At 54.9% G+C, this 21,198-nt stretch overlaps 2 protein-coding genes and 1 pseudogene across 2 annotated transcripts; 2 read left to right on the forward strand and 1 right to left on the reverse strand.

Moving 5' to 3' along the window:
* The window catches only part of LOC135404942 (zinc finger protein 850-like), a 317,904-nt pseudogene that overhangs the window by 270,958 nt on the left and 25,748 nt on the right, over positions 1–21,198 (reverse strand).
* Positions 266–6,963, forward strand: LOC135405525 (alanine aminotransferase 2-like). Its single transcript, XM_064640234.1, has 6 exons — positions 266–550; positions 1,171–1,279; positions 2,895–3,025; positions 5,388–5,631; positions 6,219–6,298; positions 6,791–6,963. The coding sequence occupies exons 1-6, from the start codon at positions 449–451 to the stop codon at positions 6,929–6,931; spliced, it is 807 nt and encodes a 268-aa protein (XP_064496304.1). The 5' UTR covers positions 266–448; the 3' UTR covers positions 6,932–6,963.
* On the forward strand, positions 6,951–13,104 carry LOC135406433 (alanine aminotransferase 2-like). The gene is made up of 4 exons (XM_064640822.1): positions 6,951–7,172; positions 9,230–9,373; positions 10,899–11,044; positions 12,985–13,104. The coding sequence occupies exons 1-4, from the start codon at positions 6,951–6,953 to the stop codon at positions 13,067–13,069; spliced, it is 597 nt and encodes a 198-aa protein (XP_064496892.1). The 3' UTR covers positions 13,070–13,104.

The following is a 21,198-nucleotide window of genomic DNA, read 5'->3' on the forward strand; positions in this document are numbered from 1 at the left end:
CGGTGCCCGTCCCGTGCCCGGGACACCCCATTTCCCCCCGTTATCCCCCTTTTCCAGCCCCGTTCCCCCCGTTATCCCCCTTTTCCAGCCCCGTTCCCCCCCGTTATCCCTATTTCCAGCCCCGTTCCCCCCAATTATCTCCCTTTTCCAGCCCCGTTCCCCACCGTTATCCCCCTTTTCCAGCCCCGTTCCCCCAATTATCTCCCTTTTCCAGCCCCGTTCCCCCAATTATCTCCCTTTTCCAGCCCCGTTCCCCACCGTTATCCCCCTTTTCCAGCCCCGTTCCCCCAATTATCCCCCTTTTCCAGCCCCGTTTCCCAATCCCGGTGCCCACCCCGTGCCCGTTTCCCCCGGTTATCCCCCTTTTCCCGTCCCTTTTCCCGATATCCTGCCCAATTCCCGCCCCGTTTCCCTCCCCTGGCACCACCCCCCTGGCACGGGCCGGGCCATGGCGGCCCCCGAGGGCACCGCGGGGACATTCCAGGCTCTGGAATGCGGCGGCGACGACCCGCATTCCATGGGATGGGCTCCCATTCCCGTCCTGCGCCAGGTACCCCCGGGAATGTCACCCGGGAATGTCACCCCCGTGTCCCTGGGGACAATCCCGATCCCCAAATACCCCCGGGAATGTCCCCCCCGTGTCCCCGGGGACAATCCCGATCCTCTGGGAATGTCCCCCCCTGTGTCCCCGGGGACAATCCCGATCCTCTGGGAATGTCCCCCCCTGTGTCCCCGGGGACAATCCCGATCCTCTGGGAATGTCCCCCCCTGTGTCCCCGGGGACAATCCCGATCCCCAAATACCCCCGGGAATGTCCCCCCCTGTGTCCTCGGGGACAATCCCGATCCCCAAATACCCCCGGGAATGTCACCCCCGTGTCCCTGTGTCCCCCCAGGACTCATTCCCACTCCCTAGGTGCCACCTGGAATGTCCCCCCCGTGTCCCTGGGGACAATCCCGATCCCAAATACCCCCGGGAATGTCCCCCCGTGTCCCCGGGGACAATCCCGCTCCCCGTTCCCAGGTTTTGGATCCCTGTTGCCAGGTTTTGGGTCCCCGTTCCCAGGTTTTGGATCCCTGTTTCCAGGTTTTGGGTCCCCGTTCCCAGGTTTTGGGTCCCCGTTCCCAGGTTTTGGGTCCCCGTTCCCATGTTTTGGATCCCTGTTCCCAGGTTTTGGCCACCTGTGTTTATCCCGAACTTTTGGACACGGACACGTTTCCCGAGGCCGTTCGGGGCCGGGCCCGCCGGATCCTGCGGGAGATGGACAGCGGGAATATCGGTGGGATTTGGGGGGGTTCGGGGGCTTTGGGGTCACCCTGGAGGGGTTTGGGGTCACCCCGGCGGGGTTTGGGGGCTTTGGGGTCATCCCGGAGGGGTTTGGGGACTTTGGGGGGTTTGGAGGTTTTGGGGTCACCCCGGCGGGTTTGGGGGCTTTGGGGTCACCCTGCAGGGGTTTGGGGGGGGCTCGGGGGCTTTGGGGTCACCCTGCAGGGGTTTGGGGGGTTCGGGAGCTTTGGGGTCACCTCGGCGGGGTTTGGGGGCTTTGACGTCACCCTGACGGGGTTTGGGGGGGCTCGGGGGCTTTGGGGTCACCCTGCAGGGGTTTGGGGGTTCGGGAGCATTGGGGTCACCTCGGCTGGGTTTGGGGGCTTTGGGGTCACCCTGACGGGGTTTGGGGGGTTTGGGGGGCTTTGGGGTCACCACGGCAGGGTTTGGGGGCTTTGGGGTCACCCTGGAGGGGTTTGGGGGGGTTGGGGACTTTGGGGTCACCCCGACGGGGTTTGGGGGTTTGGGGGGCTTTGGGGTCACCCCGGAGGGGTTTGGGGGCTTTGGGGTCACCCCGGAGGGGTTTGGGGGCTTTGGGGGGTTCAGGGGCTTTGAGGTCATCCCAGAGGGGTTTGTGGGGTTCGAGGGCTTTGGAGTCACCTCGGCGGGGTTTGGGGGGTTTGGGGGCTTTGGGGTCACCCCGGCGGGGTTTGGGGAGTTCGGGGGCTTTGGGGTCACCGCGGAGGGGTTTGGGGTCTTTGGGGTCACCCCGGTGGGGTTCGGGGGCTTTGGGGGATTTGGGGTCACCGCGGAGGGGTTTGGGGGTCCGGGGGCTTTGGGGTCACCCCGGCGGGGTTTGGGGGCTTTGGGGTCACCCCAGAGGGGTTTGGGGGCTTTGAGGGGTTTTGGGGTCACCCCGGCGGGGTTTGGGGGGTGCCGGGAGGGGGGGTCGGGATCCCGTGGGGTGCTCAGTGTGGGGGTGGGTGGGTGGGTTGTGGGGTGTCCCGCGGGGGGTCTGGTGATCTGTGGGGTGCCCGTTTGAGTTATGGGGTGCCCAGAGCCTTGGGGTGCCCTCAGAACAACCCATGGGGTGCCCGTTTGAGTTATGGGGTGCCTGATTGAGTTATGGGGTACCCGTTTGAGTTATGGGGTACCCAATTGAGTTATGGGGTGCCCAGAGCCATGGGGGTGCCCTCAGAACGACCGTTTGAGGTTTGGGGTGCCCAGACCGTCGGGATGCCCTCAGAACGACCCATGGGGTGCCGTTTGAATTATGGGGTGCCCCTCTGAGCTCTGGGGTGCCCCTTTGATTTCTGGGGTGCCCTCAAACAATCTCTGGGTTGCCCGATTGAATTATGGGGTGCTTGTTTGAGCTTTGGGGTGCCCCCAAACAATCTCTGGGGTGCCTGTTTGAATTCTGGGGTGCCCGTTTGAGCTATGGGACGCCCCTTTGATCTCTGGGGTGCCCCCAAACAGTCTCTGGGGCGCCCCTTTGATCTCTGGGGTGCCTGTTTGAATTATGGGGTGCCCCCAAACAATCTCTGGGGTGCCCCCAAACAATTTCTGGGGTCTCTGGGGCTCCCCTTCGATCTCCAGGGTGCCCCCCTGATCTCGGGGTGCCCTCCCAGGTGGGTACAACCACGAGCACCGATCCCGGTGTGTTCCCGAGCGCGTGTCCCGGTTCCTGGAGCGGCGGGACGGGATCCCCTCGGACCCCAAAAACATCATCCTGTGCAGCGGCACCGCCTCCATCCTGCCGGTCAGTCCCTTCCCTTCCCAAACTCCAGGGAATTCCAGCCTTGGAAAAACCCCCGGCCTGACCATGAGGAAAAAAAAAAATCCCACCGGTTGGAAAAGAAAAAAAAAAAAAAAAATCCCTCTTTTTTTTAAATTGAAGAAATTTAAATTTAAATTTTAGAAATTTAATATTTTATATTATATTATGTCATAATATATTATATTATATATAGTTTTATAATTATATATATAATATATAATATATATTTTATAAATATATATATAATATTATCAATAGTTTTGTAAGTAAATATATAATATATATTACATACATTATAAATATATATATTATATATAGTTTTATAATTATATACAATATATATTATAAATATATATTTATATATATTATTATATACTATTACATTTATATGATATTTATGTATTTATAAAAATATATATTTATGTTTTTAGATATTATACCATATGTTACTTTATTTATTATATATTATATATATTATATATAAAATATATATATTTACAATATCTATATTTTTTATATATATATGTATATATATATATATAATTATAAAACTATAGAACTATTAAAACCGAGGGGGTCTTTTCTCCCTCCAAAAAAACAAAACTCGGTGCTGGACTCGAATAAAAAAGAAGGGGAAGTCCCCTTTTTTTGCAGCGAAAAGAAACCTTTTCAGGCAAAAAAAATGAAATATTAACCTTATCCCATTTCCCCGAGAATTCCATCCCTAAACCCCCGTCTCGACTGTCGAGAAAAGAAAGAAAAAAAAAATCCGTCTTTTTTTTTTTTCTTAAATGGAAGAAATATAAATTTAAATTCCACGAGTTTTATAGTTTTATAATTATATATAATTATATATAATTATATATAATTATATAAAAAGATATATATATTATTATAATCTATATTTAGATATTTATAAAATATATTATATATTATATATTATATATATATTTTTTATATATATTATATATAATAAATATCTAAATATAGTTATTTAAATATTTCTAAATAATTCTACTCCAGCACCGAGTATTTTTTTTTCGGGTGGAGGAAAGACCCCCTCGGGTTTAATAGTTTTATAGTTTTATAATTATATATATATAATACATATAATATATATATTTATAATATATATATTATATATGTAATAGTTCTATAATTACATATAATATATATAAAATATATATTTATAATATGTTATATATGCTATATCTATAATATATATAATTATAAAACTATAGATAATAAAATATAACATGAAATATATAATATATATAATATATATATAAAATATATATATATTATATATATATTTTATAATAGTTTTTTTCTTTAAATAAGGTTAATATTTCATTTTTTTGTCTGAAAAGTGTTTTTTTCGCTGCAAAAAAGACCCCCCAGACACCCAACTCTGGGACTCGGAGCTCTTCAAACTTCACCCCATTCCTATAAAAACACCACCCATATTTTTATTTCTCCTCCCTGTTCCCCGGAAATTCCAGCCTTAAACCCCCGGCCTGACCATCGGGAAAAGAAAAGAAATATCCCTTTTTTTTTAAATCGAAGAAAGACACCAGAAACTCGGGAAAAAAAAAAAAAATCCCTCTTTTTTTTTTAAATGGAAGAAATTTAAAATTTCAATTTCAATACCCCGCTGCGAACTCAGGGAGCAAAGAAAGGGGGGAGGGGTTTTATTGCGGATTTATTCAGGGTTTTTATTATATATGTATTTTATATATATAATATATATATATTTATAATATAAATTATATATATTATATATAATATATTTATAATTATAAAATTATATATAATATAATATAAAATATATAATATATATAAAATATATATTATATATTATAATGTATATAATATATGTACTATATATATAATATATATAGTATATATTATAATATATATAATATATATAGTATATATTATAAAAATATATATTATATATATTATATATAATTATAAAACTATATATAATATAACATAGTATAAAATATATAATATATATAAAATATATATAAAATATATATTATATATATAATTGTAAAACTATATATAATATATTATATATAATGTATATATTCTATATAAAATATAAATATATATTTTTATATATATATATAAAATATATTTTTAAAAATATACATTATTTATATATTTTATAATAGTTTTTTTATCTCCCTTATCCGGTCGAAAAAAAAAAAAAAGCCCCCCCCAATCTCCGGCTCTGGAACTGGGATCTCTTAAAACTTCCCCACATTCCTATAAAAAAAAATCCAAAATTTTTATTCCTCGCCCCGACGGGTCCCGTTGTCCCTCCTTCCCTCGGCAGTTCGTGCTGTCCCTGCTGGTCGATCCCCGCTCGGCGGTGCCCACGGGGGTCCTGGTGCCCGTGCCGGGCCCCCCCCTGGCCGCGCTGGCCGCGGGGCTGGCGGGGGCCGTACCCATCCCGTACCCCCTGGAGGAATCCCGGGAATGGGCCCCGGACGTGGCCGCGATCCGCCGGGAGCTGCGGGACGCGCGGGGCCGCTGCACCCCCAAAGTGCTCTGGGTCGTCAACCCTGGGGACCCCACGGGTGAGTGCAGGGGGTTAAACCCGGCCCGGGGGGAGCTGGGAATGAGGAATCCTGACCTGGGGCTCGGTGGGAACGTTTAAACCCGGCCCGGGGCTCGGTGTCCCAATTAAACCCAGCCCAGGGCTCGGTGGGCACGATTAAACCCTTCCTGTGCCTCAGTTTCCCCAGTTAAACCCAGCCCGGGGCTCGGTGTGCCCAGTTAAACCCAGCCCGGGGCTCGGTGTGCCCAGTTAAACCCAGCCCAGGGCTCGGTGTGCCCAGTTAAACCCAGCCCAGGGCTCGGTGTGCCCAGTTAAACCCCTCCTGTGCCTCAGTTTCCCCGCTGGTCTCTGCCTAACCCCCCCCCTCCCCCGTGCCTTTGTTTCCCAGTTAACCCCTCCTTGGGCCTCACTTTCCCCTCTGGGCTCTGGTTTAAATCCACCTCGGGCATCACTCGCCCCTCTTGGGCTCCACTTAAACCCTCCCCGGGCCTCAGTTTCCCCAGTTCAACCCATCCCACCATTCCCATTCCCGTTCCCACTATTCCCATTATTCCCATTATTCCCATTATTCCCATCCTTCCCGTTATTCTGTTATTCCCACCCCAGGCCATGTTCTCAGCCGCCATTCCATGCTGGCCCTGCTGTCTCTGGCGTTCGAGGAGCCGCTGCTGCTGCTGGTGGATGAGGTGGGGCAGCCCCAGTGCCCCCAGTGCCCCCAGTGCCCCTTGGCAGCCCCCCTGCCCTGGCCCAGTGCCCACCCCATTCCCAGGGCACTCCCTGCCCCATTCCCACCCCATTTCCTCCCCATTATCCCTTTCCCCACCCCACTATCCCAGAGCACTCCCTGCCCCATTCCCGCCCCATTTCCCCCCTAATTCACTTCCCCAGTGCCCCCATTATCCCTTTTCCAGCCCCATTCCCAGGCACTCCCTGCCCCATTCCCACCCCATTCCCACCCCATTCCCCCTTTTCCAGCCCCATTTCTCTGTCCAATTACCCACTCCATTCCCAGGGCACTCCCTGCCCAATTCCCACCCCACTCCCACCCCATTCTCGCCCCATTCCCACCCTATTCCCAGCCCATTCCCAGCCCGTTTCCCATCCCCAGGTGCACCAGGGCACTCCCTGCCCCATTCTCGCCCCATTCCCACCCCATTCCCCCCCGTTTCCCCCCCCAGGTGCACCAGGAACGCTCCTTCTCCCCGGATCGCCCGTTCGTGTCGTTCCGCCGGGCTCTGGCTGAGGCCGGGCCCCCGCTCTCCTCCTCCATCCAGCTCGTCTCCTTCTACTCCCTGTCCAAGAGCGCTGCCGGAGAGTGAGCGGGAATGAATGCCGGGAATGGATGTCCGGGATGGATCTCCCCGGGCTGAGCGCGGCCGTTCCCGCAGGAGCGGCTTCCGCGCGGGGTTCCTGGAGCTGGTGAACATCGAGGAGGGGGTTCGGGAGCTCTTCCAGCTGGCCCAGTCCATCCCCCGGCCCTGTGTGCCCGGCAGGATCCTCCTGGACCTGCTCATGGACCCACCGGACCCAGCAGATCCCATCGCGAGGGCGGTGCAGGAGGTGGGAGAGGCTGCTTGGGGCACGGCCCGGCCCAGCCCGGCCCAGCCCATCCTATTTCTTATCCCACCCCATCCATCCCATCCCGTCCCATCCCGTCCCATCCCATCCTATCCTATTTCTTACCCCATCCCATCCCATCCCATCCCATCCTATCCTATTTCTTACCCCATCCCATCCCATCCCATCCTATCCTATTTCTTACCCCATCCCATCCCATCCCAGCCCCAGCCCATTCCATTCCATTCCATTCCATTCCATCCCATCCCATCCCATCCCATCCCATCCTATCCTATTTCTTACCCCATCCCATCCCGTCCCATCCCATCCAATCCTATTTCTTATCCCATCCCACCCCATCCCATCCCATCCCATCCCACCCCACCCCACCCCACCCCATCCCATCCCATCCCATCCCATCCCATCCCATCCCATCCCATCCTATCCTATTTCTTACCCCATCCCATCCCATCCTATCCTATTTCTTACCCCATCCCATCCCATCCCATCCCATCCCAGCCCCAGCCCAGCCCAGCCCATTCCATTCCATTCCATTCCATTCCATTCCATCCCATCCCATCCCATCCCATCCCATCCCATCCTATCCTATTTCTTACCCCATCCCATCCCGTCCCATCCCATCCAATCCTATTTCTTATCCCATCCCATCCCACCCCATCCCATCCCATCCCATCCCATCCCACCCCACCCCACCCCACCCCATCCCATCCAATCCCATCCCATCCCATCCCATCCCATCCCACCCTATCCTATTTCTTATCCCATCTCCATCTCCATCCCCATCCCATCCCACCCCACCCCAATCCCAATCCCAATCTCAATCCCAATCCCATCCCAATCCCCATCCCACCCTGCCCCAATGCCATTATCCCAATCCTGTTATCCCATTATCCTGCAGCACTGCAGGTCCCTGTGCTGGGCACTGTCCTGGTCCCAATCCCATTATCCCAATCCCATATCCCAAAGGACCAGCGGAAGCTGTGCCGGGTGCTGTCCTGATCCATATCCCAATGCCATTATCCCAATGCCATTATCCCAATCCCACCACCGTGTGTCCCTGTGCTGGGCACTGTCCCATCCCAATCCCATTATCCCATATCCCACTATCCCATTATCCCATTATCCCATATCCCACCACCGTGTGTCCCTGTGCTGGGCACTGTCCCATCCCATTCCCGTTATCCCATATCCCATTATCCCATTATCCCTTTATCCCATATCCCAATCCCAGCCCCGTGTGTCCCTGTGCCGGGCGCTGTCCCATTATCCCATATCCCATTATCCCAATCCCATATCCCAACCCCAACACTGTGTGTCCCTGTGCCAGGCGCTCTCCCATCCCAATCCCATTATCCCAATCCCATATCCCACTATCCTGCAGCACCGCGGGTCCCCATCCCTGTCGCTGTCCCATCCCAATCCCATTATCCCAATCCCATATCCCAACCCCAGCACTGTGTGTCCCTGTGCCGGTCGCTCTCCCATCCCAATCCCATTATCCCAATCCCATATCCAGCACCGTGTGTCCCTGTGCCGGGCGCTCTCCCATTATCCCATATCCCATATCCCATTATCCCATATCCAGCACCCTGTGTCCCTGTCCCTGTCCCATCCCAATCCCATTATCCCAATCCCATTATCCCAATCCCATATCCCATATCCAGCACCGTGTGTCCCTGTCCCGTCCCAATCCCATTATCCCATTATCCCAATCCCATATCCCAATCCCAGCACCGTGTGTCCCTGTACTGGCCGCTCTCCCATCCCAATCCCATTATCCCAATCCCATATCCAGCACCGTGTGTCCCTGTGCCGGGCGCTCTCCCATTATCCCATATCCCATTATCCCATATCCCATTATCCCATATCCAGCACCGTGTGTCCCTGTGCCGGGTGCTCTCCCATTATCCCAATCCCATTATCCCATATCCCATTATCCCATTATCCCATATCCAGCACCATGTGTCCCTGTCCCTGTCGCTGTCCCATCCCAATCCCATTATCCCATTATCCCAATCCCATATCCCGTTATCCCGCAGCACCGGGTGTCCCTGTGCCAGGCTCTGTCCCGGAACGCTCGGAGGGTTCAGGATGTTCTGGGCTCTGTCCCCGGGATTCGCTGCCCGGCCCCGGCCGGGGGGCCCCGAGCCCTCCTACGGGTACAGGGCACGGACACCGACAGGGTAAGGGGGGGACTGGGGGCACTGGGGGCACTGGGAGGGACTGGGAGGGACTGGGGGAATGGGGGCACTGGGAGGGACTGGGAGGGACTGGGGGAATGGGGGGAATGGGGGGACTGGGATGGGGGACTGGGAGGGACTGGGGGCACTGGGGGGACTGGGGGCACTGGGAGACTGGGAGAATGGGGGAATGGGGGGACTGAGGGCGCTGGGGGGACTGGGAGGGACTGGGGTTGACTGGGATGGGGGACATTCCCACGGGTCCAGGGCACAGACACGGGACAGGAACTGGTACAGAGGGGACTGGGGGAACTGGGATGGGGGACTGGGATGGGGGACACTGGGGGACACTGGGGGGACTAGGGGCACTGAGGGAACTGGGGGCACTGGGAGGAGGGGACTGGGGGGAACTGGGGAAGTGGGGGGCACTGGGAGAACTGGGGGGAGAGAGGGAAGGGGGGGGACACACGGCCCTGCGGGGGGGGGATTGGGGATGGGGGGGGACTGGGAACGTGGGACATCCTGGGGACTCGGGACATATTTGGGATGTGGGACACCCTGGGAATGTGGGACATCCCGGGGACATGGGGGGGGGTGTCTGGGGGACTCGGGACATCCCTGGGACAGGGACAGGGACACCCTGGGGACAGGGAAAGGGACACCCTGTGGACAGGGGACACCTTGGGGACAGGGACACCCTGGCAATGTGGGACATCCTGGGGACATGGGGGGGCCTGGGGGACTCGGGACATCCCGGGAACAGGGGACAGGGACACCCTGGGGACAGGGACAGGGACACCCTGGGGACAGGGGACACTCTGGGTACAGGGGACACCTTGGGGACAGGGGACACTCTGGGCACAGGGACACCTTGGGGACAGGGGACACCTTGGGGACAGGGGACACTCTGGGCACAGGGAACACCTTGGGGACAGGGGACACCTTGGGGACAGGGGGCACTCTGGGCACAGGGAACACCTTGGGGACAGGGGACACCTTGGGGACAGGGGACACTCTGGGCACAGGGAACACCTTGGGGACAGGGGACAGCCCAGGGACACCCTGGGGACAGGGGGAAAGGGACACTCTGGGGACAGGGACCCCCTGGGCACAGGGTCCCTCCCTCGGTGTCCCCCCCTGTCTCCCCCTTTTCCCCTCCCTGTCCCAGTGGTTCTGTCCCCCTGTGTCCCCCTGTCCCCCTATGTCCCTGTCCCTGTCCGTGTCCCATCTGTCCCCGTGTCCCCCCTGTCCCTGACCCTGTCTCCTGTCCCCCTGTCCCCTGTCCCTGTCCCCTGTCCCTGTCCATCTGTCCCTGTCCCCTGGCCCTGGCCCTGGCCCCCTGACCCCCTGGCCCCTGTCCCTGTCCCTGTCCCTCTGTCCCTCTGTCCCTGTCCCTGTCCCCTGTCCCTGTCCCCCTGTCCCCTGACCGTGTCCCCTGTCCCTCTGTCCCTGTCCCTGTCCCTCTGTCCCTGTCCCTGTCCCTGTCCATCTGTCCCTATCCCTGTCCATCTGTCCCGTGTCCCCCCAGGCACTGTCACTGTCCCGTGTTCGGTACCGGCGGTCGGAGGAGCTCCCGGAGGAGCTCCCGGGGGTGTTCCCGGGGGTGTCCCCGAAGGAGCTCCCGGGGGTGTTCCCGGGGAGCCACTTCGGGCTCGAGGGGGGCTCCCACCTGGGGTACGGGGGAGATGGGGGGGTACCCAAAATGGGGGGTCTGGGGGGAAATGGGGGCACCCAAAATATGGGGTATTGGGGGAAATGGGGGCACCCACATGGGGGGCACGGGGGAGATGGGGGGGTACCCAAAATGGGAGGGTCTGGGGGGAAATGGGGGCACCCAAAATGGGCAGCACGGGGGAGATGGGAGCACCCAAAGTGTGGGGTGTGGGGGGAAATGGGGGCACCCACATGGGGACACGAGGGAGATGGGGGGCACCCAAAATGTGGGGTGTGGGGAGGGGGAATGGGGGCACCCAAAATATGGGGTATGGGGGAAATGGGGGCACCCACAGGGGGGCACGGGGGAGATGGGGGGGGGCAAAATGTGGGGGGTGGGGGGAAATGGGGGCACCCAAATTGTGGGGTATTGAGGGAAATGGGGGCACCCACATGGCGGCACAGGGGGCCACCCAAAATGTGGGGTGTGGGGGAGATGGGGAGTACCCAAAATGTGGGGTGTGGGAGGAAATGGGGGCACCCAAATGTGGGGTATTGGGGGACATGGGGGAGCACCCAAAATATGGGGTGTGGGGGGAAATGGGGGCACCCAAATGGGGGCACGGAGGGCACCCAAATGGGGGGTATCAGGGGGACATGGAGGGCACCCACCTGGGGTATGGGGGGGCACCCAAAATATGGGGTATGGAGGATATGGGGGGCACCCAAAATATGGGGTACTGAGGGAAATGGGAGGCACCCAAATGGCGGGTGTAGGGGATATGGGGGCACCCAAAATGTGGGGGACATGGGGGGCACCCAAAATGTGGGATCTGGGGGAGATGGAGGCACCCAAAATGTGGGACTTTGGGGTCCTCTTTGGGAGCTGGGGTTGGGATTTTGGGGTCCCAGTGTGGTGGGGGGGGTGTTGAGATTTGAGGGGTGGGAATCTGGGGTCCCATCAGGGTGTTGGGTGTTACAGGGTGGGATTTTGGGGTCTTGTTGGAGTGGGGGGTGTTGGGTGTTACAGGGTGGGATTTTGGGGTCCCATCAGGGTGTTGGAGTTGGGTGTTGGGATTTTGGGGTCGGGGGTGGGATTTTGGGGTCCCGTTGGGGTGGGGGGTGTTGGGTGTTAAGGGGTGGGATTTTGGGGTCAGGGGCTGGGATTTTGAGGTCCCATCAGGGTGTTGGGTGTTACGGGGTGGGATTTTGGGGTCTCATCAGGTTTTGAGTGTTAGAGGGTGGGATTTTGGGGTTGGGTGGGTTTGGGATTTTGGGGTCCTGTTGGGGTCGGGCGTGTTAGGGGGTGGGATTTTGGGGTTGGGAGCTGGGATTTTGGGGTCCCATCAGGGTGTTGGGCTTGGGATTTTGGGGTTGGGGGCTGGGATTTTGGGGTCCTGTTGGAGTGGGGGGTGTTGGGTGTTAGGAGGTAGGATTTGGGGGCTGGGATTTTGGGGTCCCCTAAGGTGTTGGGGTCAGGGGGTGTTATTTTGGGGTCCCCTCAGGGGTTGGGGTCAGGGGGTGTTATTTTGGGGTGCCCTCAGGTGTTGGGGTCAGGGGGTGTTATTTTGGGGTCCCCTCAGGTGTTGGGGTCAGGGGGTGTTATTTTGGGGTCCCCTCAGGTGTTGGGGTCAGGGAGTGTTATTTTGGGGTCCCCTCAGGTGTTGGGGTCAGGGGGTGTCGCCTCCTGGGCTCCGCTGCCACCCCAATTTGGGGCTCTTTGGGGTGGGGGGTGGGCTCCAATTTGAGGGGTTCCCATTGCCCAGTGGAGCCCCCCTGCCCGGTGGGGTGGGATTTGGGGGGGATTTGGGGTGGATTTGGGGCCGGAAGGACCCACGTGCCCCCTGGTGCCCCCCCCCCGGCCGGTGGGGTGGGATTGGGGGGGATTTGGGTGGGATTTGGGGTGGATTTGGGGGGATTTGGGGCTGGAAGGACCCAGGTGCCCCCCCGGTGCCCTCCAGGCTGTCGCTGCTGCTGCCGCCGCAGACGCTGGAGAGGGTCCTGCTGCTCCTCACCCGCTGCCAAAGCCCATCCCAGCCGGAATGATCCCAAGGGACAGGAGCCCCCGGGCTGGGGAGGGACTGGGGGGATCCAGGGAGGGATTGGGGGGAGCCAGGGAGGGATTGGGGGGAGCCAGGGATGGATTTGGGGGATCCAGGGAGGGACTGGGGGGATCCAGGGATGGATTTGTGGGATCAATGGATGGATTGTGGGATCCAGGGATGGATTAATGGGATCCACAGATGGATTCATGAGATCAATGGATGGATTTGTGGGATCCAGGGATAGACTCATGAGATCCAGGGATGGACTGTGAGATCCCATGGATGGATTCATGGGATCAGTGGATGGATCCATGGGATCCAGGGATGGATTGTGAGATCCAGGGTTGGATTCGTGGGATCAGTGGATGGATTGTGGGATCCAGGGTTGAATTGTGGGATCCAGGGATGGATTCATGGGATCCAAGGGTGGATTCATGGGATCAGTGGATGGACTGTGGGATCCAGGGACGGACTGTGAGATCCCATGGATGGATTCATGGGATCAGTGGATGGATTGTGGGATCCAGGGTTGGATTAATGAGATCCAGAGATGGATTGTGGGATCCAGGGATGGATTGTGGGATCCAGGAACAGATTCATGAGATCCACAGATGGATCCATGGGATCCAGGGATGGATTGTGGGATCCAGGGACGGCTTTGTGGGATCAGTGGATGGACTGTGGGATCCAGGGATGGCTTTGTGGGATCCATGGATGGATTCATGGGATCCAGGGATGGATTGTGGGATCCAGGGCTGGCTTTGCGGGATCCAGGGATGGACTGTGACACCCATCAGATCCCGTTCCCGGCAGGCTCTGTTTATTAATTTACAAAATCCCGATAAAACGCCCCCGGAAAAAGGCTCCTGGGGGAGGGTGTGGGAAGGACATTCCCGGGAATGCCCCTCACCTGGCAGCATCCAGGATCTCCTGGGTGGCCAGGCGGGCGATCCAGTGGAAATCCAGGGGGAGGTGCCTCCTCCAGAAGCGCCGATCCCGCCTGTAGATCTGTGCCGGGAAGCGGGGGCTGCCTGCGGAAAACCGTGAATGGCAGCGGGGGGAAGAGGGGCAGGAAGGGATCCCAGATCCCCAAATCCCATCCCATCAGTCCTTACTGATCCCGTGGAATATCCTGGCGATGGCTCTCCCGGAGAACTTCTCGTTGGGGTAGACGGACAGGAAGCGTCGGATGTCAGAGCGGACCCAGCTCTCCCAGTCCCGCAGATCCTGAGGGCAGGGAAGAGATCAGACCTGCTCCCATCCCATCACATCCCATCCCAAATCCAGGGGGAGATCACAGCCCTGCTCCCATCCGATCCCATCCCAAATCCATGGGGAGGGCACAGCCCTCATCCCGAATCCATGGGGAGCTCAGCCCTCATCCCATCCCATCCCAAATCCATGGGGAGGTCATATCCCCTCTCCCAAATCCCTGGGGAGATCATATCCCTCATCCCAAATCCATGGGGAGCTCACATCCCTCATCCCAAATCCATGGGAGATCATAGCTCACCTCCCAAATCCATGGGGAGCTCACAGCCCTCCTCCTCCTCATCCCAAATCCATGGGGAGCTCACAGCCCTCATCCCAAATCCATGGGGAGGTCATATCCCACCTCTCAAATCCATGGGGAGCTCATATGGCTCCTTCTTCTCCTCCCTCCTCTTCCTCATCCCAAATCCATGGGGAACTCAAATTCTTCATCCCAAATCCAAAGGAGATCATATCCCTGCTCTTCCTCATCCCAAATCCATGTGGAGCTCACAGCCCTCATCCCAAATCCATGGGAAGCTCACATCCTTCCTCCTCCTCATCCCAAATCCATCTGAAGCTCAAATGGCTCCTCCTCCCTCCTCTTCCTTATCCCAAATCCATGGAGATTCACATCCCTCATCCCAAATCCATGGGGAGCTCACATCCCTCATCCCAAATCCATGGGGAGCTCACATGCCTCATCCCAAATCCATGGGGAGCTCACATCCCTCCTCCTCCTCATCCCAAATCCTCACCCTCGTCCAACCCCAGGCATTCCCAACCCGGGATCATCTCCCAGTAAAACCGGGATGTACCTGAGCCCTTCCCAGCTCCTCCTCCTCCTCCTGGGATCCGAGTCCATCCCACTCGAAGTATTCCCGGATGAGATCCTTGAGCCTGGAGCTCCTCCTCTCCTCCTCCTCCTCCTCCGGAGGGTTGGGATCCAAGCTCTGGAATGCCACTCTGAACCCACTCCATCACCTTCCCACCCTTTCCCAGCATTCCAGGGAAATCAGGGCAGGAAAACAGGGACATGGGGGTGGTTTTCCTCACCTCTGGAATGCCACGCTGATCCCACCCCATCAGCTTCCCACCCTTTCCCAGCATTCCAGGGAAATCAGAGCAGGAAAACCCGGGAAGGGGTGGTTTTCCCTCACCTCTGGAATGCCACGCTGATCCCACCTCATCAGATTCCCGTCCCTTTCCCAGCATTCCAAGGAAAACAGGGCAGGAAACAGGGACATAGGGGTGGTTTTCCTCACCTCTGGAATGCCACGCTGATCCCACCCCATCAACTTCCCGCCCTTTCCCAGCATTCCAGGGAAAACAGGGGCAGGAAAACCCAGGAAGGGGTGGTTTTCCTCACCTCTGGAATGCCCAGAAGCAGGCCCGGAGCTGGCGCAGGGCGGCCTTTTCCCGGGATTTCACGCGCCAGAGCAGGAATTGGCAGACGGAGTCGAGCTCCCCCTCGCTCAGGTCTCCATAGGCGCGGAAGTGGAAGGACAATTCCCCGAATTCCACCCAGATCCCGCTCGGCCCCGCGCGCCCTGGGGAGGAACGAGGCATGTATCCTGATCCCGATCCTGATCCCGAGGGATGACGGGACCTCTCTGGAGGTATGGATCTGGGTGGGATCCCCCCTGACCCTCAGTCCCAATCCCAATTCCAATCCTGATCCCAACCCCAACCCCACTCCCAACCCCAATCCCAACCCCAATTCCAAACCCAACCCCAACCCCAATCCCAAACCAGATTCCAATCCCAATCCAGATCCCAATCCCGATCCGAATCCCAATCCCAAGGGATTCCAATCCCAACCCCAATCATGCAGAATCCCAATCCCAACCCCAATCTTGATCCCAATCCCAACCCCGATCCCAATCCAGATCCCAATCCCAACTCCAACCCCAATCCCAATCCCCATCCCAATCCTAACCTCAATCCTGATTGCAATCCCAGTCTTAATCCCCATCTCAATCCCAATTCCAATCCCAATTCTGATCCCAATCCCCCAACCCCAACCCTAATCCCAACCCCAATCCCAATCCTGAGGGATTCCAATCCCTATCCCAACCCAATACCAATCCAGATCCCAATCCCAATCTCAATCCCAACCCCAATCCCAGTCCCAATCCCAATCTCAAACCTGATCCCAATCCAAGGCATTTTGATTCCAATCCCCATCCCAGTCCCAATCCTGAGGGATTCCAATCGCGATCCCAATCCCAACCCCAATCCCAACCAGATCGCAATCCCAATCCCGAGGGATTCCCGTCCCAATCCCGATTCCAATCCCAATCCCAATAGATTCTGATTCCAATCCCAATCCCAATCCTGAGGGATTCCAATCCCAATCCCAACCCTGAGGGATCCCAATCCCAACCCCAATCCTTAGGGATTCCAACCCCAATCCCAACCCTAGTCCCAATCCCAACCAGATCTCAATCCCAATCCCAATCGATTCCGATTCAAATTCAAATCCCAATCCCGAGGCATCCCAATCCCGAGGGATTCCAATCCCAACCCCGATCATGAGGCATTCCAACCCCAATCCCAATCCCCATCCCAACTTCAACCCCAACCCCAATCCCAATCCCAATCCTTAGGGATTCCAACCCCAATCCCGCTCCCGCTCCCTCTCCCTCTCCCACCGTTACCGTTCCATATCCGCGTCTCCCCCTGGAGCCTCCGGAGTTCCCGTTTCACCAGCGCCAATTCCCAGCCCATGGAATCGCTGAGCTCCACCACATCGAATTCCAAGGATCCGGAATTCCGGTGGTCCCGCCTCGCCAGCCGCTCCTGCGCCAGGAAAATGGCCACGGGAGGGCAACTGAGGGGAAAAAACCCAAAACTGGGAAAAATCCCACCGGGAATCGGGTTTTCCTGGGAATTCCCAGGTTAAAAAATCCAGGAAAAATCCCATTGGAGCTGGGGGGGAATCAGGTTTTCCTGGGAATTCCCGGGTAAAAAAATGCAGGAAAAATCCCATTGAAGCTGGGGGGGAATCGGGTTTTCCCGGGAATTCCGGGGTTAAAAAATCCAGGAAAAATCCCATTGGAGCTGGGGGGGAATCGGGTTTTCCTGGGAATTCCCGGGTTAAAACATCCAGGAAAAATCGGATTTTCCTGGGAATTCCTGGGTTAAAAAATCCAGAAAAAATCCCACCAAAGCTGAGGGGGAATCGGGTTTTCCCGGGAATTCCAGGGTAAAAAATCCAGGAAAAATCGGGTTTTCCTGGGAATTCCCGGGTAAAAAAAATGCAGGAAAAATCCCATTGGAGCTGGGGGGAATGGGGTTTTCCCGGAAATTCCTGGTTTTTCCCACCTCCGAGCTGCCTCCCGGAGCTGCCGGGCGCCTCCGGAGCAGCAGATCCGGCACTGGGAATGGGTGGGAAGCAGCAGCTCCAGCCAGTGCCGGGGGTGCAGCTCCAGGTAGCACAGGAGGGTCTCGATCCCTGCAGGAAGAGAGATCCAAGGAATTCCAATCCCAAAAAATCCCGTCGGGAATCCAGGAATTTCACACCCCCCCCCGGAGCCAGGGTGGGATCTGTAGGGGATTCCCCCCCCCTCAATCCCGATCCCGAGGGATTCCAATCTTGATCCCAATCCCAATTCCAATCCTGAGGGATTCCAATCCCAATCCCAATCCTGAGGGATTCCAATCGCGATCCCAACCCCAATCCCAACCCCAATCCCAATCAGATTGCTATCCCAATCCCGAGGGATTCCCGTCCCAATCCCAATCCCGATTCCAATCCCAATCCCAATAGATTCTGATTCCAATCCCAATCCCAACCCTGAGGGATCCCAATCCCAACCCCAATCCTTAGGGATTCCAACCCCAATCCCAACCCTAGTCCCAATCCCAACCAGATCTCAATCCCAATCCCAATCGATTCCGATTCAAATTCAAATCCCAATCCCGAGGCATCCCAATCCCGAGGGATTCCAACCCCAACCCCGATCATGAGGCATTCCAACCCCTGTACATTGTACAGGCCTATAAAACAACAACAATCTATGAAATGCATTTACAGAACAACAATAAAGCAACAACATATAAACCATATATGGAATGTATTTACATGAGTAGAATCTTTAGAAAAGCAAAAATCAGCAACACTCTATAAACCTTATTTAGAGACCAACAACAAAAGAGCAGCACATCAAATGTATGCACAGGAGATTCATATCCCTGTCCAATCTGCCTGCCAGTCTGGAAGAAAAGCCAGGACAGAGCCTGGCTGGGGATGGGAGCTGGATCTGGCAGGATGCTGCGGGGTCTGTGGAGCTGGGAGGGATCTGTGGGGCTGGGGGTATCTGTGGAGCTTTTTTAGTTTACAGCTAGGTATTTATCTTTGTTTTAGAAATGGATACTTTTCCCTAGCATAATTGATACAGAAACAAACTCTATCCCAAGCAAATTATCCAAAAACATTCATAAGGTATTGTGCATAGAAGCTGGAAAATAACCCTTGGAGTAATCTGAAGCTGGACACTGATGTGGGCTATTCCAAACACAACGTCTGGCACGCAAGGTAGACAAAATAGAAAAGCTGACAAGGTACAGCAAGAGCTGGTGAGCCATGGGCTACTTGCTGCCTAGGTGTGAAGAGCAATAAAAGCCTCCAGACAAGGGGAGTTGATTTCACATGAGCTGTCATTGACAGAAGGGGAAACTTTTTCAGTCAGAACAACAGGTCACCAGAAACAAAGAGTTGTTTTTTTCTACAAAATGGAAGGAAAATAAAGGCAAGAGTGAGGCTGCAGCTCTACACAATCATCATGAGATAGACTAGAACTAAAACTGAGGCAAAGGACTTCAGTAAGTGCAGCATTGTTCACACTTATAGTTGTGTCCTGGTTCCAGGGACTAGGACCAGTTTACCACCATGTGGGTATAACCCAAACTGTGCATCCTTTGAAACCTGCCCAGTGTGTGACAGGAATTCCTGTCACAGGAACCACCCCAAGCAGTGCAGGAGGAGCCTCCCAAGCAGCAGTTGCAGGGCAGCAGGGACCGACCTGAGGTGCCTTTGGTGCCCAGGAACTCCCCCCACACAGCCCCTCTCCTGCCCCGGGGGACCACCAGAACAGGGGGAGCCCAAAGGACTGGACTGGAGCAATTCAACAGACACTTTGGGGCCATTTTATGGACATTTTGCAGGGGTGGTGCACAGACTAAGGGAAGGAGACCTGTGTGTTATAGCAAAGAATGGGAAGGGGGTGGTGGGGGGTGAAGTTGTATTGAGTCGTGTGGGGCCTGGGCATGATGGGACTGGTGTGGAATAAGGGATGGAATGTGCTGGTTTGGGCCGGGGTGGAGTTAATTTTCTTTGCAGGGGCTGGTGTGGGGCTGTGGTTGGGCTTGTGCTGAGCACAGGCTTGAGAACACAGAGGTGGTTTTGTTAGTGCTGAGCTTACCCAGAGCCAAGGCCTTTCCTGCCCCTGGCACAGACACACTGGGGAGGGGCTGGGGGTGTGGGAGAGGCTGGGAGGGGACACAGCCAGGACAGGTTTGGAGTGATGGAGATTGTTTTCCCAAGCCACCATTCCATGGGATAGGGCCCTGCTCTCCTGGAGGTGCTGAACACCTGCCCAACCGTGGTAAGCAGGGAATGAATTCCCTGTTTTATTTTGCTTCTGCGTGCAGCTTTTGCTTGTCCTTATTAAAGTATCTTTATCTCAACACACGAGTTTTCCAGCTTTTCCCCTCCCAGTTCTCTCCACTGTCCTGCTGGTGGGGGAGTGAGGAGTGGCTGGGAAGTGCTTGGGGGCTGCATGGGGTGAAACCACAACAGCCTTTGTTGGTGTCCAGGGTGGGGCTGGGAGTGTTAGAGATACTGACAGATGTGTCTGGGATGTGCTGCTGAAATTTGCAGCTGCTGGTGCTGTCTGGGGCTCCTGGCTATGTGTCAGAGTCTGGGGCTCCTTGGTGGCTGGAACTCCATGTGAACTTGAGCTGAAGGGCCTGTGACCTGTGGGGGAGTCCAGGGTGGAGCAGAGACCCACCTGCAACCTGGGGAGGAGCCCACACTGGAGCAGATTTGCTGGCAGGAGTTGTGACCTTTATTATCAATATGAGACTCCAGTCTTTCAGTTTAATGCCATTGCCCCATGTTCTGCCAATACAGGCCTTCGTAAAACGTAACCCTGTGATTTCCTTAGACTATGAGCACCATGTGTTCATCTGCAAACACCATGGAGAGTACCCAGGGATCTCCCAAGAAAAGATTTGGAGGCCTCAAGCCCATGACCACTCTGTAGGGACTAAGGAGCTCTGGGCTCCATGGTGTGGAGACTGAGGACAGTGCAGGGATAGCCAGAGAGGGTTGAAGGGTGGTTTCAGGAATGAAGGATCTTTTTGTCATAGCAGGAAGCAGCATGAGAAATAAAGAAACAATGCCAAGTTCTGCTGGAGAGATCCAGACTGGAAACAAAGAGAACGGAGTTTCACCCTGAGGGCAATGGTGTGCTGCAACACATCACCCAGAAAGAGTCTGGATGAGCCCAAGGCTTTGTGTGTCCAGGGAGAGCCAGGGAGGACGCAGAGATGTCAGTGCAGGAAGGTGCCAGCCAGGTGGGGCAGCCGGGGGGATGACGACAGCCTGCAGGGAAAGGGGCAGGGCATGGACACCGTAGGACAGCCTGGGCTGGAGAGGAGACAGGGATGGGGAGAAGCTGAAAGGCCCTGACAGAGCCACCTTCTGCAGGCCTTTGGCCAGGGCTGCTGTCTGTGCCCCTGATGCCAGGAGGAGGGGAGTGGCCCTTGCAGCCCTGGGGCCTCATGGCCTCCTTGTCCCTGCTCAGCAGCCTGGCAGGTGCCACCCCATGGTCCTGCCCTTGGCATTGCACATCCCACATCCCAGTGCCCCAG

This window comes from Pseudopipra pipra, chromosome W, assembly GCF_036250125.1.
Source record: "Pseudopipra pipra isolate bDixPip1 chromosome W, bDixPip1.hap1, whole genome shotgun sequence".
Classification (NCBI taxonomy): Eukaryota; Metazoa; Chordata; class Aves; order Passeriformes; family Pipridae; genus Pseudopipra; species Pseudopipra pipra.

Coding starts and splice junctions, on each gene's coding strand:
- LOC135405525 (XM_064640234.1), top strand. CDS start 449: ATGGCGGCCCCCGAGGGCACCGCGGGGACATTCCAGGCTCTGGAATGC. Junction 1,280..2,894: donor GATGGACAGCGGGAATATCG/GTGGGATTTGGG, acceptor GTGCCCTCCCAG/GTGGGTACAACCACGAGCAC. Junction 6,299..6,790: donor TGCTGCTGCTGGTGGATGAG/GTGGGGCAGCCC, acceptor TTCCCCCCCCAG/GTGCACCAGGAACGCTCCTT.
- LOC135406433 (XM_064640822.1), top strand. CDS start 6,951: ATGGATGTCCGGGATGGATCTCCCCGGGCTGAGCGCGGCCGTTCCCGC. Junction 7,173..9,229: donor TCGCGAGGGCGGTGCAGGAG/GTGGGAGAGGCT, acceptor GTTATCCCGCAG/CACCGGGTGTCCCTGTGCCA. Junction 9,374..10,898: donor AGGGCACGGACACCGACAGG/GTAAGGGGGGGA, acceptor GTGTCCCCCCAG/GCACTGTCACTGTCCCGTGT.